Genomic DNA, 15,770 nt, shown 5'->3' on the forward strand with positions numbered 1-15,770 from the left:
GTCAGATTTCAAAAAGGCTTTACGTCGAAAGCATACCATGCGATTATCTGAGAACAGCGCCCAGCAGACAAATCATTACAAACAGTAACCAGCCAAGTAGAGGAGTTACACAAGTCAGAAATAGTGATAAAATTAATCACTTACCTTTGATGATCTTCATATGGTTGCACTCACACGACTCCCATTTACTCAATAAATGTTTGTTTTGTTCGATAAAGTCCCTCTTTAAATCCAAAAACCTCAGTTTTGTTCGCGCATTTTGTTCAGTAATCCACAGGGTCAAAGGCAGTCACAACAGACAGACGAAAAATCCGAAAAGTATCAGTAAAGTTCGTAGAAACATGTCAAACGATGTTTATAATCAATCCTCAGGTTGGTTTTAGTCATAATAATCAATAACATTTAAACCGGACAAAAACAAGAAAGGCATGCTCTCGGTCGCGCGCATGAAAAACCTCTGGGACACTCATTCAGACTGGTCTTACTCCCTCATTTTTCAGAATACAAGCCTGAAACAATTTCTAAAGTCTGTTGACATCTAGTGGAAGCCATATGAAGTGCAATTTCAGTCCTAAGTCAATGGATACTGTAATGGCATTCATTAGAAAACTACAAAAATAAATAATCCCACTTCCTGGATGGATTTTTCTCAGGTTTTCACCTGCCATATCAGTTCTGTTATACTCACAGACATTATTTTAACAGTTTTGGAAACTTTAGAGTGTTTTCTATCCAAATCGACCAAATATATGCATATCCTAGCTTCTGGGCCAGAGGAGCAGGCAGTTTACTTTGGGCATGCTTTTCATCCGGAGGTGAAAATAGTGTCCCCTACCCTAGTCAGGTTAAATGCTCTACAACAAGCTAGTGTCCAACAAGCTTTCTCTACCCTTAACCTTGTTCTGAACACCTCCAAAACAAAGGTCATGTGGTTTGGTAAGAAGAATGCCCCTCTCCCCACAGGTGTGATTACTACCTAGAGCTTGAGGTTGTCACCTCATACAAGTACTTGGGAAATTGGCTAGACGGTATGTAACAGTATAGCTTCCGTCCCTCTCCTCGCCCCTACCTGGGCTGGAACCAGGGACCCTCTGCACACAACAACTGACACCCACGAAGCATCGTAACCCATCGCGCCACAAAAGCCGCGGCCCTTGCAGAGCAAGGGGAACAACTACTTCAAGGTCTCAGAACGAGTGACGTCACCGATTGAAACGCTATTAGCGTGCACCACCGCTAACTAGCTAACCATTTCACATCGGTTACAGGTACACTGTTCTTCTCCCAGCACATATCAAAGCTGCAGAATAAAGTTAAATCTAGACTTGGTTTTCTCTATCGTAATTGCTCCTATTTTCACCCCAGCTGCCAAACTAACCATGATTCAGATGACCATCCTACCCATGCTAGATTACGGAGACATCATTTATAGATCGGCAGGTAAGGGTGCTCTCGAGCGGCTAGATGTTCTTTACCATTCAGCCATCAGATTTGCCACCAATGCTCCTTATAGGACACATCACTGCACTCTATACTCCTCTGTAAACTGGTCAACTCCATATTCCCGGTTGCAAGACCCACTGATTGATGCTTATTTATAAAAACCCTCTTAGGCCTCTCTCCCCTATCTGAGATATCTACTGCAGCCCTCATCCTCCACATACAACACCTGTTCTGCCAGTCACATTCTGTTAAAGGTCCCCAAAGCACACACATCCATGGGTCTCTCGTCTTTCAGTTCGTGACTGGAACAAGCTGCAACAAACACTCAAACTGGACAGTTTTATCTCAATCTCTTAATTCAAAGAATCAATCATGGACACTCTTACTGTTGTGGCTGATTTAGGTGATGTATTGTTGTCTCTACCTTCTTGCCCTTTTGTCTGTGCCCAATAATGTTTTCACCATGTTTTGTTCTGCTACCATGCTGTGTTGTATGTGTTGCTGCCTTGCTATGTTGTCGTCTTAGGTCTCTCTTTGTGTAGTGTTGTCTCACTTCTCATTGTGCGTTTTGTCCAATATTTATATATATTTTTTAACCCCAGTTCCCCGCAGGATGCCTTTTGCCAGGACGTCAATGTAAATAAGAATTTGTTCTTAACTAACTTGCCTAGTTAAATAAAGGTTATACATTTTTTTAAATTATGTGGATAAGACTCACAGACAAGACATTTACAAGACTAAAATTGTTTTATTGATCCTTTTAATAATTGTCAGGATTGTGCATCTCCTTTACAAAACACCCTGGCAGAGATGCAACAGCGGCCTCCACTTGAGAGGTGAGGAGTGGGCACATATATCAGGCTTCATGGCAGGGAGACGTAAAGCAATCCTTTTTGTAGTGGACGTCCATTCACATGACCCCAGCTACTGTGTTCTCCAATTATTTGAATGAGAAAGAATATTATTTAGCTTACCTCTTTATCCATTGTATATCTCAGACACTGATTTTCACTTAGCCCTAATTCCACATGAGAGGATGATGTCATTACATGATGTTCGAAATCAGCTCTGAAGCAAGAAAAATAGAAATGGACCGAGATTAACTTTATGAGGACCGTCCGTCTGCAAATGTTGGCGCTGCTGGATGTGAGCGTTGCCGCAGCCGGATCCTCTTTTTCCCGCATAACGAATAATTTATTTCCGTCATTGTTAGTCTTTTACATAGCTAAGTTTCAACAATGCACTCCAGACGTTGAATTTAGCGCACTCAGTGAATGAATCAGTATAGATATTCAGCTTTATTTCTGCTGGACTTTTAGCAAGTCGGCGCTAGCTAATTGACGTTGCTGGCTGCAGGAGAACCACTGGATGCTGTGTGGCTAAACTAGCCAGCTACACTAACGAATGGCTAGGCTTCTCACCATTTTCCATCAACTTGCTGTTTTTAGACAAAAGATACATTTTCGTTTAATGTTTAAAATACTCACAATCCATATCATCTCTATTCACGGGTATTAAACCGCAGTTTATCGATATTCAGGTTAAATCCGATTGTCATGTGTCCTGTGTGTTGGTAACAGCTGATGCTAGTTACCAGGAGAAACATCCACCAATAGCGAAAGCCCCTCTGTGTTGGACACACCCATGAGGAAGAGCACCATGTTTTGTGTAATACTGCCTGTCTAAACAGCCCAGGCCTACCACAGCGGAGAAGTATACTTTGCCTACCCTTACTAACTATAATACATTATATTCTGGCCATATCAGAGCTACAATTAATCAATAAAATTACATTTCTAATTTAAACAGCTAATATTTAGCTTGAAAAGTAAGAACCAGGGCAGAGAGCAGCCTGGGACATAGAGAACAGAAGGTTCGTTAGATTAGATGCCCAGTTGCGTCCAAATGTTCCCAAAAGCCATACTGCAACCCTCAATCAGAGCAGGAAAATGACACCACAAAAACATAATTAAACTCCCCAAATACATTGTGGACGACTGTCAAAAGTTGAACACTGTTTTATTCATAAATCAATGCATTTTATATAAAAAAGGCAAAGGGATCTGAAATGAAACCATTGTAAATGTAAACCTCACAAGAAGGGCACCACCTGACCTAGTTACAGACACTCAATGAGCCAATACACCTGGTTAACGATTCACTGTCACCAAAAGGCCTGGGCTATGTCCAAGTTCATTCAACAGTTGTGAATGGTTTAGAACCGAGTGTTGCAGACATAAATGCATGAGAGCATTACAAGCATGGCGACTAGGAGGACTATTGTGTTTTGTGCACTTAACACAACGGTCACTAGCAGCCAACACACATTCTTGACATGCTCACAAAACTAGAGTGAATAGCTGTCCAATGGTGTAAGATTGTTGAAAACTTGGTAAGGTAAATGAGACAAAAGCTTTGTGTAACGCCCCAACGTGACAGTCCTGAATGTAGCCCAGGTACAGCCACCTTCTGTTTGCACAAGACCAGGGCCAACCCGTAACACCTACCTACTCTAGGGTGTTCACAGATCTGAAAGAAATAGATGTGAAAGCTATAGGCATAAGTCCACAGGCCAAAACCATATCGCTTAGATGCATCCAGTCATTTGGGATCTGTGAACACTAAAAGGGACAAGGGCTAGGGACCAAAACGGAACCGAGCCCTGGTTGTTAGTTAGAATAAGCTAAAACACTACTGCAGTCTAGAGCACTCAATGAGCAGAAGAGAGCATAAAAGAGTGGGATCGTTTTCGAAGAAATCAACTTGACATTTGAAAGGACTTATTGGTACAGTGCATTCAGACCTTCACTTATTCCACATTTCGTTACGTTACAGCCTTATTCTAAAATTAATTCAATTGTACCCCCCCCTCAAGCTAAACACAATACCCCAAAATGACAAAGATAAACCAGACATTTTTGCTAATTTATAAAAATAAAACTGAAGTATAAAATTTACATAAGTATTCAGACCCTTTACTCAGTACTTTGTTGAAGCACCTTCACTGCAGATCTTCTCATGCTCTGTCAGGTTGGATGGGGAGTGTTGCCGCACAGCTATTTTCAGGTCTCTCCAGAGATGTTTGATCGGTTTCAAGTCCAGGCTCTGGCTGGGCCACTCAAGGACATTCAGAGCCTTGTCCCAAAGCAACTCCTGCGTTGTCGTGGTTGTGTGCTTAGGGTCATTGTTCTGTTGGAAGGTGAACCTTCAACCCAATCTGAGGTTCTGAGCGCTCTGTAGCAGGTTTTCATCAAGGATCCCTCTGTTCATATTCTGTCTGGTCACTCTACCATAAAGACCTGATTTGTGGCATGCTGCAGAGATGGTTGTCCTTCTGGAAGGATTCTCCCATCTCCACAGAGGATCTTTAGAGCTCTGTCAGAGTGACCATTGGGTTCTTGGTCACCTCCCTGACCAAGGCCCTTCTCCCCCAAGTGTTCAGTTTGGCATGGCGGCCAGCTCTAGGAAGTCTTGGTGGTTCCAAACTTGTTCCATTTAAGAATGATGTAGGCCACTGTTGTTGGGGACCTTCAATGCTGCAAACATTTTTTGGTACCCTTCTCCAGATCTGTGCCGACACAATCCTGTCTCGGAGCTCTAGAGACAATTCCTTCGACCTCGTGGCTTAGTGTTTGCTCTGACATGCAGTGTCAACTGTGGGACCTTATATAGACAGGTGTGCCTTACCAAATCATGACCAATCAATTGAATTTACCACAGGTGGACTCCAATCAAGTTGTAGAACGCACCTGAGCTCAATTTAGAGTCTCGTAGCAAAGGGTCTGAATACTTATGTAAATAAGGCATTTGTTTATTTGTAATCAAATTGCTAAAATTTCTACAACGTTTTTCGCTTTGTCATTAAGAGAACAAAAATGAACTTAATCCATTTTAGGATAAGGCAAAATGTAACAAAATGTGGAAAAAGTGAAGGGGTCTGAATAGTTTCCAAATGCACTGTATATACCCTAAACACTTTTTAATTTAGATAAATAAAATAAAAATTCTAGGAAGTAATTGGTATTGTCACTGTCAAATAAATGTTTAGTCTTAGGACATTATGCACGCTCGAGTACGACCACATCTTTGAACAAATCATGGTTGGCCATCACAACTACAGGCAATAGATAGATAGGCCAAGAATAGAACCCTTTAAATAGTCCACATTTCAAAACGCAACCCAAATCATCCACACTCAAATATTGTTCCAAAATAAAAATAAAAATAAAGTTGATTTCACTGACCCCAAAAGGTAAAGCTCAGGCTCTGGTAATAAGGTGTTATTTGCGGACAACTAGATTTCCTTTAATGTAATATGAGAATTTAATTAGGCCTGCGTCTTTGGGTGAGAGGTCAAATCACCAGTGTTTCCAGGTCAATGTAAGCTGTAAAAATATGAGACTTGGGAAGGGGTATGGCTTTCTGGCACCTGGCTTTTAAAGCAACCTTATATACTGAGCTTTCTTTGTGAGTTTAGGGAGGGTGGGGAAAGATTAAAATGGACCACATGTCCAAATGACCAAAAACACACATTCAAGAAAAATAAAATAAAACAAATAACTTAAATAGAAGTGCTAAAACAATAGTTATTTGAGCCCTTTCATTAACCAGAAATAAAGCAGGGTGTAAGCGAATCCCAGCCCACCCCAACAGAAAAGGAGAGAGAGGAATAACAGTAATGGTAATACCAATTTGTCATCCATTGATTCACAGATGTACAGTTCACTTATAGGTCTGACTACGCCCACCCCAACCTCCCTTCTCAGAATTCTATAGTCCTGTAGTCAGTGCCCCCCCCAGGTCTGTGAGCCCCGTCCGCCCTCTGTTTCAAGTCTGTCTGTGCTGGAGGGAGAGCTCTCATCAGTCTCAGTGCATCCCCTGTCCTCCTCCTCTGCCCTCTTTAACTGCTCTTCCTTTCTCCTGCGCTCCATCTCCCACTCTACAAAGGTGTCAAAGAGGCTTGGCCAGGCCTCGTCCTCGCTGTAGTTGCTCAGGTCCGGCCCGATGGCCTGTGTGAAGTTGAGGAACATGTTCCAGGTGTCCCGCGAGATGCCCCGCACACCTGACGGGTTCTCGCCCAGGAAGTCCAGCCAGTGCTCGAGGATGGCTGGCGTGTCCTGCGTGAAGACCAGGCGCCACAGCGCAATGGCAATGTCACGCTGCAGTGAGCGCTGGCCTTCCTCAGCGTCCAGGCCGAACTGGAAGGTGAAGCGGTACAGCTCCTTGAAGTTCTCCTCGCCCTGCGCCTCCAGCAGCATGAAGGGGAACCGGGAGCAGATGCCCTCGAGACTGTCCGCCTTGATCGCCCTGCATCCGTCTACAAACTCCTTCCTATAGACAGGGCGGAGAAAAACAGGGCTGCGTTATAGACCACAACACAAGGTTATTATAAAAAAAGAAAATGAATCACGAAAAAACTATTTAGACAACTTAAATGAAATAATTAACAACACTGAAACTATATTTGACTCAAACTAAATAAAATCAACATGAATTGTTTAGTTTAATTGTAAACTTTTTTGTTTAGTTTTATTGTAAACTTTGGCACAACAACAAAAAATCGAAAAGGGTTTTCAAGAGATCCAAGCTACAGAATCTGGCTGGTAAATGCTGCCAGAAGATGGTGTTGTTTCAAATAGGTCTACTTAGTGCGTCACTATCACTAGCTAACAGGGGGGGGGGGGGGGGGGATTGCCTAAGTAGCTAACTTGATTCTTCTTACATGTACTACTAAAGTTAAAAAGCATTGGATTGGTGTAAGCATGGGCGAGAGTTTGCTTCCCCCATATTTTTTTGCACCAGTCTTGGCGCTATTCCTTTTGAATCCAAGTCACATTGAGATTGACTTTATAATTTCAACCTAACCTATGACCTGACCGATCACCTTTTGCATTATTGCCTTCTCTGTAGATTTTGTATTTATTAAGGATCCCCATTAGCTGCTGCCAAGGCAGGCGTATGTGTGTCTGTCTCTTCACAGTCCTCGCTGTTCTATAAGGAGTACTTTTATCCGTTTATCCTAATTTCCTACTGCTTGCAGTCAGTTACCTGATGTGGAATAGAGTTCCATGAAGCAATGGCACTATGTGGTAACATCCCCCAAAAAACACAATAACAAAAAACTCTGACACAAATAGTTCCGAGCCTCCACACCTGTCCAACACCAAAACTATAACTGCAACTAAATAATATAAAAACCATATAGAAATATTTTTGCGAAATAAAACTAGCAAATCAGGTCTGAAAACTAACAAACTAAACTTTAATAGAAATAAAATTAATATAAAAACACAAAACTTTAATAACCCTGCTGCAACATAATGTCAAACTTTGAATCAGGCAATAAGCCTTATGGAGAAAAACCTGTCAGTGACAACCTGGGGCAATTTCAAGTCAATAAGCTCAGTTGAGAAACTCTTACCATCACTAGGCCTCAGCATAAACAAGTCAGGTAAAGTAAGCAAGGAAATAACTGTGCCTTCTTGGTCTCTCAACTCTTTTTCAGTAAGATAACGTGTAGCAGGCCCGGACACTTTACAGCACAGGGAGAGAAAGGGCAAGATGCCCCCTGAGATAAACTTGACCACATCCTGTCACCCTGCCATATTGCGCTTCTGTCGCTTCAGCACATGACACCCTGGCCAGATATGTCCTCTGATATGCCTTTTTTCCCCACCCCATTTTATACTGCAGACATTAAATCCGACCTGGTGTGAACAGCAATGCCACAGTAAAACTTTCAAAGTTTCTGGCTCTAGGTAGCTCAGATGAGAACATTTTGTTCTATGTAAAATGATCGTAAAAGGTCCAATTTTCAGACTAGGTACAACATTACATGACAATTGATGAGACAAAAATCATCTGAGGGATAGACAATCAGAAAGACACACTGTCCACTCCATACTCATCTTAACCACTCATTACAGAGTGCAGTGTCAGAGCCAGAGACTGATTCTATGTGCCCCCTACCTGTCAACTAGAAAAAGTGTGAGCTACAGAGCTGCTGAAACGAGTGGGGGGTGGAGTGGGGTGGCCAGCCAGAACAATGTTAATTGAAACACTGCACAGTAACAGGAAACTAGCCTAAAACAGACAGTGCAGGGCAGCAGTAGACATTTTTGAATTTGATCAGAGTTTAGCATCAGCCATTATGAGCTAATATGGTCTCTTTTGGACCAATACTTGACTTGAAGAATCTTCTCAGAACATATTCTCTGAATATCAGGCAACAACACATTGATGTAGTGTTTTCTTTGTCTTATCCCTACCCCTTCACAACCCGTCTCTCACCTTGTAAACTTGCACATGGTGGCCGCCTGAAACTTCCAAGCGAGGACCAGCACACGGAACTCGGCGGGGTCCACGTACAGGTCATTGCAGAACCTCTCCATGCCCTCCTCCAAGATAGACTCCTCCTGCGGGTCCTTGTAGCAGCAGAAAAGCTCCTCGATGCGCAGCAAGGACGGCCCCTCCCGGTCTGCCACCGAGTGCTCCTCATTCCTCAGTTCCCCCATCATAGCCGATGTGGGGATCACCGTGGTCTCCACGGTAACCTCCAAGGCATTCTTGGTGCCATTGAACATGAGCTCACTGGAGGCCTTCCTGCTCAGGGCGCTGGGCTCGTCCTTGTGCCCTCCTCCCCCACTGCCTCCCGTGCCCCCGCATTTCTTGTGGTGGGACTTGGACCCAGGCTCCTTGTCGCCACTCTTGCTGCCGAGCGAGGACGATGGGTTCTTACACTTGGTGACACACTGGCCCATGTCGCTCTCTTTGGTCCTCACGGTCTGTCCTCCCCTCCTTCAGGCCCTGCCTGCCCCACCTAGACGCCTCTGCTCTGGCCTGGTGAGATGTCTCAACATGCCCTTGGGCCCTGAGACGGAGGAGGAGTCCAACACAGTCACACAGAGTCAGCAATAAAAGTGACAATGAATCACTGGATCAACAAAGCTGCGAGTCACAAAGGGTCAAAAGCCACAACACTGAGGTAATAATTACTAGAGAAAATGACCACTAAATGCTAAAGTTAGAAAAACATATGAAGAAAGGTGGAGTGCCTGGCAGCTTTTTGAAGCCTGGCCCTGGTACCATAGAAGCTGGTACTGTACCATGGAGAGGAGGGGGGGTCCAAATCAAACTGGAGGGCTGTATAAGTACGAAACACTTATAGAGAGGAGCCTTATACAGCATGGGTTATCATAGAAACACAGAATAAAATACTTAGAGACAACAAGATGTTTTTAACCATAGAAACCACAAGATAAAACAATTAGAAGTGGTCCGACTCATACATACTACTAGCCTACACAATACCCTACCAGAATAGTTCGGAGATAGAGCAAGAAATGGGTTGGTGCTGATAAATACTTACAGACACTTCCTCAGAATGCATTGACCACTCTAGATGAAGGTGTCATCTTTTTCTGCTCCATTGTAGTGACCTTGACATCCGCAACGCTGAATGACATACACCATCTTGTCACCATAAGCATAATGTCATACAGGGGTGTTGTTCTCCCACGTGTAGATTCAGTTTGTTTACTTGCTGTGAATTTGTAATTTGAGATCGAGAAAGCAGTCAGTTACTACATAGAAGGGTATTCCGACAGCAAACTATAGCAACAAATATGCCCAAGCCTTCTCCTTTGTGGGAGCTTTTAATTATATACATTTGAAATATTTTGTGACTCATGAGAAATTCATGATAGCTTCCAGCTGTCGCAAGATTCATAAGCCACCTAGCAATTTCTCATGATTTGACGATGACACATTTAGCTACTAGAGAACCACCCCTGATCACATTTAGCTATTGAAACTATTCATGAGGAATGGAACTTCCGATCTAGTTCCCCGTGGACATGTACAGGTAAAAAGACCTCCTGTAAAGCTTGCAGTGCTTTTAATTATGTTCACCCCATTCTATTATGGCAAATGGAGATTATTGTTTTAGCTAGCTGAATAGGAACACATCTACCATTTCAATACTGAGGGGAATATCTAGTTAACATAGCTATCTACGTAACTATTTAGTTAGCAACCCATTTATCAAAATAACACTGCCAGAAAGAATCTAAACTAGCTAGTCTAGCTAACGTTAACTCATCTGAACGCGGCGTTGGCTAGTTGGGTCTTTTAGTTTGACCAACTAACAACATGCTGCCCTAATCAACATGACTGTCTAACAACTTCAGTAGCTGAATTCCATGACAAAATATAGCTTCGTTCGTGGCTTGCTATACTTCGCCGCCATCATACACTAGCTAGTGGCTGTCTAACTAGCACGTCATGTAGCTAGAGCGCTAACTTTACAGATAACGTTAGCTAGCTAGCATGCCATAGCTATAAACTTGTTTAGATAGTGAACAACAAACGTACCTTTTAAAAAGAAATGATTGTCTTGAAAATCGCGTACATCACTCCAATAACATTAGCTAGTAAAACAAAACGTTAGCTTGCTAGCTTAGGACACGACACAAACATCCCCACATAGCTAAAAAGCTAGCAAACGTTAGCTAGTCAGCATCATAAACAAAACCGAGCGTTTCAGTTGACTTTTGCCTGATAAGAACGCACCTGGTTTGCAAACAACCGCCCTAAACGACTGACTTCTACTTTAAATTGACTGCTAAATCAAACAACTCAGATGAACCAGTACGAAAGGCTTACAGATTCTTTGTGTTTCGCCCTTATGTGGATATTAAGGGAATTTTCCCTGCATCACTTCCTCCCCGCAGAGCACCCCACCAGCGAGACATCTAGAAAGGTATGATAACCACTGATCTACAATGGATAAGGATGGGCTCCCCTGTTTAGATTTAGTTAAACATTGAAGTGGCTGGCAAAAATTCAAACGAACAGTAATCAACATTATGTATTAGGTGAAATCTTCCTCTTTGGGGTTGAACTTACATTTTGACTTTTGAGCTCCCGAGTGGCGCAGCGGTCTAAGACACTACATGTTTGTGATAGAGGCATCACTACAGACCCTGGTTCGATTCCAGGCTGTATCACAACCGGCCGTGATTGAGAGTCCCATAGGGCGGCGCACAATTGGCTCAGCGTCGTCCGGGTTTGGCCGTAATTGTAAATAAGAATGTGTACTTGCCTAGTCAAATAAAGGTTAAATAAAAAATGAAATTGTTTCGTAGCGACTTTGCAACACACTGATTGCTGCGAACGCGTTAATCAAATTACGTCAGTGTAATCGTCATCTCTATGCGACATGTTGACTAAAACGCTCACAGCATAGCAGGTAGGTCAAGTAATTCATAATACGACTATTTTGCAAATCAGCATTAGGAATTAATGTTATTGTAATGTTGACATACACCGTTAGATATTCCTGTCCTAGATTACATTAAAGATAAGCATGTCATCATTAGCCAGGTATATTGGCTTGTCACTCTGCTAACTCTTTTTTAAATGTATTTTTTAATGTAGAAAAACCAGTATGCATACAAGAAGTATACAAATAGATAATGATAACATATGCTAGGGGGTACAACAAATGACATATTATACAAAAACATTAAAAGAAACACACATATTGATTGTTTTAACAGCTTTCTTCTTAGAAGAATGTTGAATAGTCTGCTCGAATGTACTGCTCGAATTCCTTACAGAAAACACTGAAGTGTTTTTTTATTAGATATTAGTGAATTTACATTTATGAATATGACATTTTTCCATTAGCACAATTAGATTTGAGGTAAAATAGTTTTTATTTATCCTTATTATGGTTAAGGAAACCGAGCAGCACATTCTCCCATAAAAAAGTCACCCTGCTTGCTCACGTTAGCCCATGTTCATCAGCGTGATGCAGACCCCAGCGAGCTAATCAAAATTAAATCGACTCTGAAAATCAGTTCATTTAATTCTAGTGTATATACGATCAATGTCACCAGGGATGGGCTGTATGTGAAGGACTGTACTAAGCTGATAGCTATCTAGTGATTCTAGTCCCTGCTACAATGAAAAAAAAAAATTCCCGATGTTATATTGCCACCTAGTGGTTTATTTAAACATGCGCGTACATGTATTATTTCCCCACACTTTCCAGCAGTAAACCTACTTCTGTTTCAGTAATAATTCAAAGCAGTTAACCCACGGCCATATATATTTCTTTTCAACTATCCAATGATGTTTGATCAGTGGTTATATCATTTCAAACAGGGTCCCAGTCTGACTCCCTGCATATGTTCTTTATATCCCCTGCTTTGTGTTGTTTTTAGACCAAATGACGTCAGCCACACGTAATCAGGTCCTGTCACTGTATATGAGGGTATTTCGGATCGCCCGGGGCTGGCAGTCCACACTCCCACAAGAGACTGAGAGCGAGAGACTGTACATTGTCCAGGAGGCCCAGACCCTCTTCAGACAGAACCAACAGGTAAAGATAGTAGGGATGGGCATTTGACATTATTTGACTGTTCGCATATTTTTTTTTCAAGTACTCGAATGGAAAAAGCCTTTTTGGGGAATGACCAATAATTGTCCAAGACCATATATCAGGCCGATATAGGCCTTTTCTAGTCCATCCCCTTCTATCGGCTATGCCGATAGTCCCTTTACATAGCAAAACTGCTGCTATGCCAGCCACTTCTGGCATAGCAGCACTGCACAATGCTGAGGAATGTCTAGCTGGGAAAATCAGCAGTAGTAGTAAGCTTGCTCATTCTCCAACAGAAAGGTGCACTGTTGAGAAATTGATTCATTGAGACAGTGACCAAAATCAAACTCCTGTTGCAAATATTAGTTTAGTTAATTCACTAACAATAAGTCTTGTGTCAACGTGCCCGGACATGCATGCATTAAGCAAGCAAGCTAGCTAGCTAAGCAGATAAATATGACTTGCAGTGGTGGAAAAAGTACCCAATTGTCATACTTGAGTAAAAGTAAAGATACTTTTATAGAAAACGACTCAAGTAAAAGTCACCCAGTAAAATACTACTTCAGTAAAAGTCTAAAAGTATTTGTTTTTAAATGTACTTGAGTATCAAAAGTAAATGTAATTGCTAAAATATACTTAATTATCAAAAGTAGAAGTATAAATCATTTCAAATTCCTTATATTAAGCAAGCCAGACAGCACAATTTTCTTGTTTTTTAAATTCATGGATAGCCAGGGGCACACTCCAACACTCAAATTGACAAAGGAAGCAAATCAAACTTTATTTGTCACATGTGCCGAAGACAACAAGTGTAGACTTTAGCGTGAAATGCTTACTTACAAGCCCTTAACCAACAGTGCAGTTCAAGAAGATTTAAGAAAATAAACTCAGCAAAAAAAGAAACGTCCTCTCACTGTTAACTTATGTTAATTAAAGCAACAGCTCTGGTGGACATTCCTCCAGTCAGCATGCCAATTGCACGCTCCCTCAAAACAAACTTGAGACATCTGTGTCATTGTGTTGTGTGTCAAAACTGCACATTTTAGTGGCCTTTTATTGTCCCCAGCACAATGTGCACTTGTGCAATGATCATGCCTTTTAATCAGCTTCTTTCTATGCCACACCTGTCACGTGGATGGATTATTTTAGCAAATGCTCATTAACAGGGATGTAAACAAATTTGTGAGAGAAATAAGCCTTTTGTGTGTGTGGAGGGAACGGTTGGAACGCAATTGAGTGAATGAGACACAGAGGGGAAAGGGAATTTATGGAGAAGAACAGTGTGATGCTTGGCTTGGTTTCTTTTTTGTTGTGCCCCGCAAATGCACATGTACAAATTGAACACTAGAGTCGAAGCAAATTAACGTTGTCTTCAAGACAAAATGTAACTTGCCGGTTCAGGTAGCCACAAAGCTCATTCCACCAAATAATTTTACAGTATTTGAAAAAAAATGTGATCTTTGGTTAAAGATCGAGATTTGACGTCCGTTGAGTACTCTATTACTCATTCCTATCCCTAAAGGTTGTCTGGTGTAGCTCAAATTCTTCTTTATCTGTTGTTCTGTGTATCCCTTTTAGCTGACAGATCATACTGAAATAAAGAAGTGCATAGACGAATGTGAGGCAAGGATAGGAATTGGTAAGTGTCAATGACTGACGTTTTTAATGATTTAATTTAGCAATGTATCTGGATAATTCACACACTGTTCACACTTAAATGCTTTGGTGTGAGAATGTGACATTTTTCCCCACTCTAATTTGCAGGTCTTCATTACAGGAATCCCTATCCAAGACCTGTAAGTGACAGACATCTAAACCAGAACAAATGTTTCTCTCTCAGGAACTATTGTGTCATTTCACTATTGTCTAATGTAATGGTTTTATTTTGGTTCTTTAATTGCAGCTCTACCTGCCTATAATGGGACTGGCAACCCAGAAAGGCAGGAAGCTGAAAGCACAGCAACGTATGAGGAAGCAGGCCAAGCCGGTTTACTTACAGTCACATGACGAAGACAGTTGAGACTAGATTAACTCATGTTGCCAAGGACAGGAAGACTGTCACTGGCTGATCTCAGGAGGAGTTGAGTTCATATGACCACAAAGTAATTTATATCCAATGTTCATCACGCACATCAATGTTCATCAAGCACATTTCAATGTGCACTGAAATATCCAATCCATCATGTCTGTGCAACAGTATACTTTACCAAGTATATTTATGCATGCATTTCCTGACAAAAGCTGTTATGTAAATGTCAGTCTTGTCTGTCCCATAAGATAGTCAGCCAAAAAGATGTATGATATTGTTTTGACTGTATTTATTCTTTCAATAAATTGAGTTTTGATAAATACCACTCCTCTGCATTTATGCTTTCAATAAATAGATAAAAAGTCAGATGAAATCTGTCAGGTAGAAAAATACTTATATTCCTCAGTACTTTTCCGATACTTTTTAGCCAGTAGTTCTGAAAGTAGCGCTCACGAGCATTACTCATCTCATATGTTTATACTGTACTCTATACCATCTACTGCATCTTGCATCTTGCATCTTGCCATCTTGCATCTTGTTCGGCCATCGCTCATCCATATATTTATATGTACATATTCTTATTCATTCCTTTACACTTGTGTGTAAATGGTAGTTGTTGTGAAATTGTTAGATTACTTGTTAGATATTACTGCAGGGTCGGAACTAGAAGCACAAGCATTTTGCTACACTCGCATTAACATCTGCAAACCATGTGTGTGTGACCAATACAATTTGATTTGATTTGATTACATTTGATACCAGTTGGTATTGAAAGGACCTCACCTTTTCATCCTTCTTCATGAAATTGAACTCAGGCAGAGGACGAACCTCGCTTTTAATTCACACCTTTTCCGTGTACCCCGGAGAATGAAAGGGGTTCTTCAACAAAAAGTCCACAACATTTTCGGCAGC

The 15,770-nt window shown here is 41.5% G+C and overlaps 3 protein-coding genes across 11 annotated transcripts in view; 1 reads left to right on the forward strand and 2 right to left on the reverse strand.

Moving 5' to 3' along the window:
- The window catches only part of LOC139541941 (katanin-interacting protein-like), a 40,626-nt gene extending 37,287 nt beyond the window's left edge, over positions 1-3,339 (reverse strand). For 2 of the 3 annotated variants that reach the window (XM_071346859.1, XM_071346857.1), the window contains exon 1: positions 2,931-3,339. The gene's annotated coding sequence lies outside the window, so the exon portion shown is untranslated. The other variant, XM_071346858.1, reaches the window with a different exon arrangement.
- A 106-nt stretch (positions 3,340-3,445) lies between these two features.
- On the reverse strand, positions 3,446-11,484 carry LOC139541942 (DCN1-like protein 3). 4 transcript variants are annotated; one of them, XM_071346861.1, is made up of 4 exons: positions 11,350-11,484; positions 9,812-9,985; positions 8,734-9,313; positions 3,446-6,774 (listed from the first exon to the last, which is right to left on the reverse strand). In XM_071346861.1, the coding sequence occupies exons 3-4, from the start codon at positions 9,201-9,203 to the stop codon at positions 6,228-6,230; spliced, it is 1,017 nt and encodes a 338-aa protein (XP_071202962.1). In that variant the 5' UTR covers positions 9,204-9,313; positions 9,812-9,985; positions 11,350-11,484; the 3' UTR covers positions 3,446-6,227. The 4 variants fall into 4 exon arrangements, with proteins under 4 accessions (XP_071202962.1, XP_071202963.1, XP_071202964.1 ...); XM_071346862.1 differs by lacking the exon at positions 11,350-11,484 and adding an exon at positions 11,107-11,185; XM_071346863.1 differs by lacking the exon at positions 11,350-11,484 and adding an exon at positions 10,816-10,957 and having other exon boundaries at positions 9,812-9,897.
- On the forward strand, positions 9,964-15,183 carry lyrm1 (LYR motif containing 1). 4 transcript variants are annotated; one of them, XM_071346868.1, is made up of 5 exons: positions 9,964-10,306; positions 12,672-12,829; positions 14,408-14,468; positions 14,594-14,625; positions 14,733-15,183. In XM_071346868.1, the coding sequence occupies exons 2-5, from the start codon at positions 12,677-12,679 to the stop codon at positions 14,847-14,849; spliced, it is 363 nt and encodes a 120-aa protein (XP_071202969.1). In that variant the 5' UTR covers positions 9,964-10,306; positions 12,672-12,676; the 3' UTR covers positions 14,850-15,183. The 4 variants fall into 4 exon arrangements, with proteins under 4 accessions (XP_071202969.1, XP_071202970.1, XP_071202968.1 ...); XM_071346869.1 differs by lacking the exon at positions 9,964-10,306 and adding an exon at positions 11,069-11,203; XM_071346867.1 differs by lacking the exon at positions 9,964-10,306 and adding an exon at positions 11,502-11,692.
- Positions 15,184-15,770: the final 587 nt, after the last annotated feature.

This window comes from Salvelinus alpinus, chromosome 17 (genome assembly GCF_045679555.1).
Source record: "Salvelinus alpinus chromosome 17, SLU_Salpinus.1, whole genome shotgun sequence".
Lineage (NCBI taxonomy): Eukaryota > Metazoa > Chordata > Actinopteri > Salmoniformes > Salmonidae > Salvelinus > Salvelinus alpinus.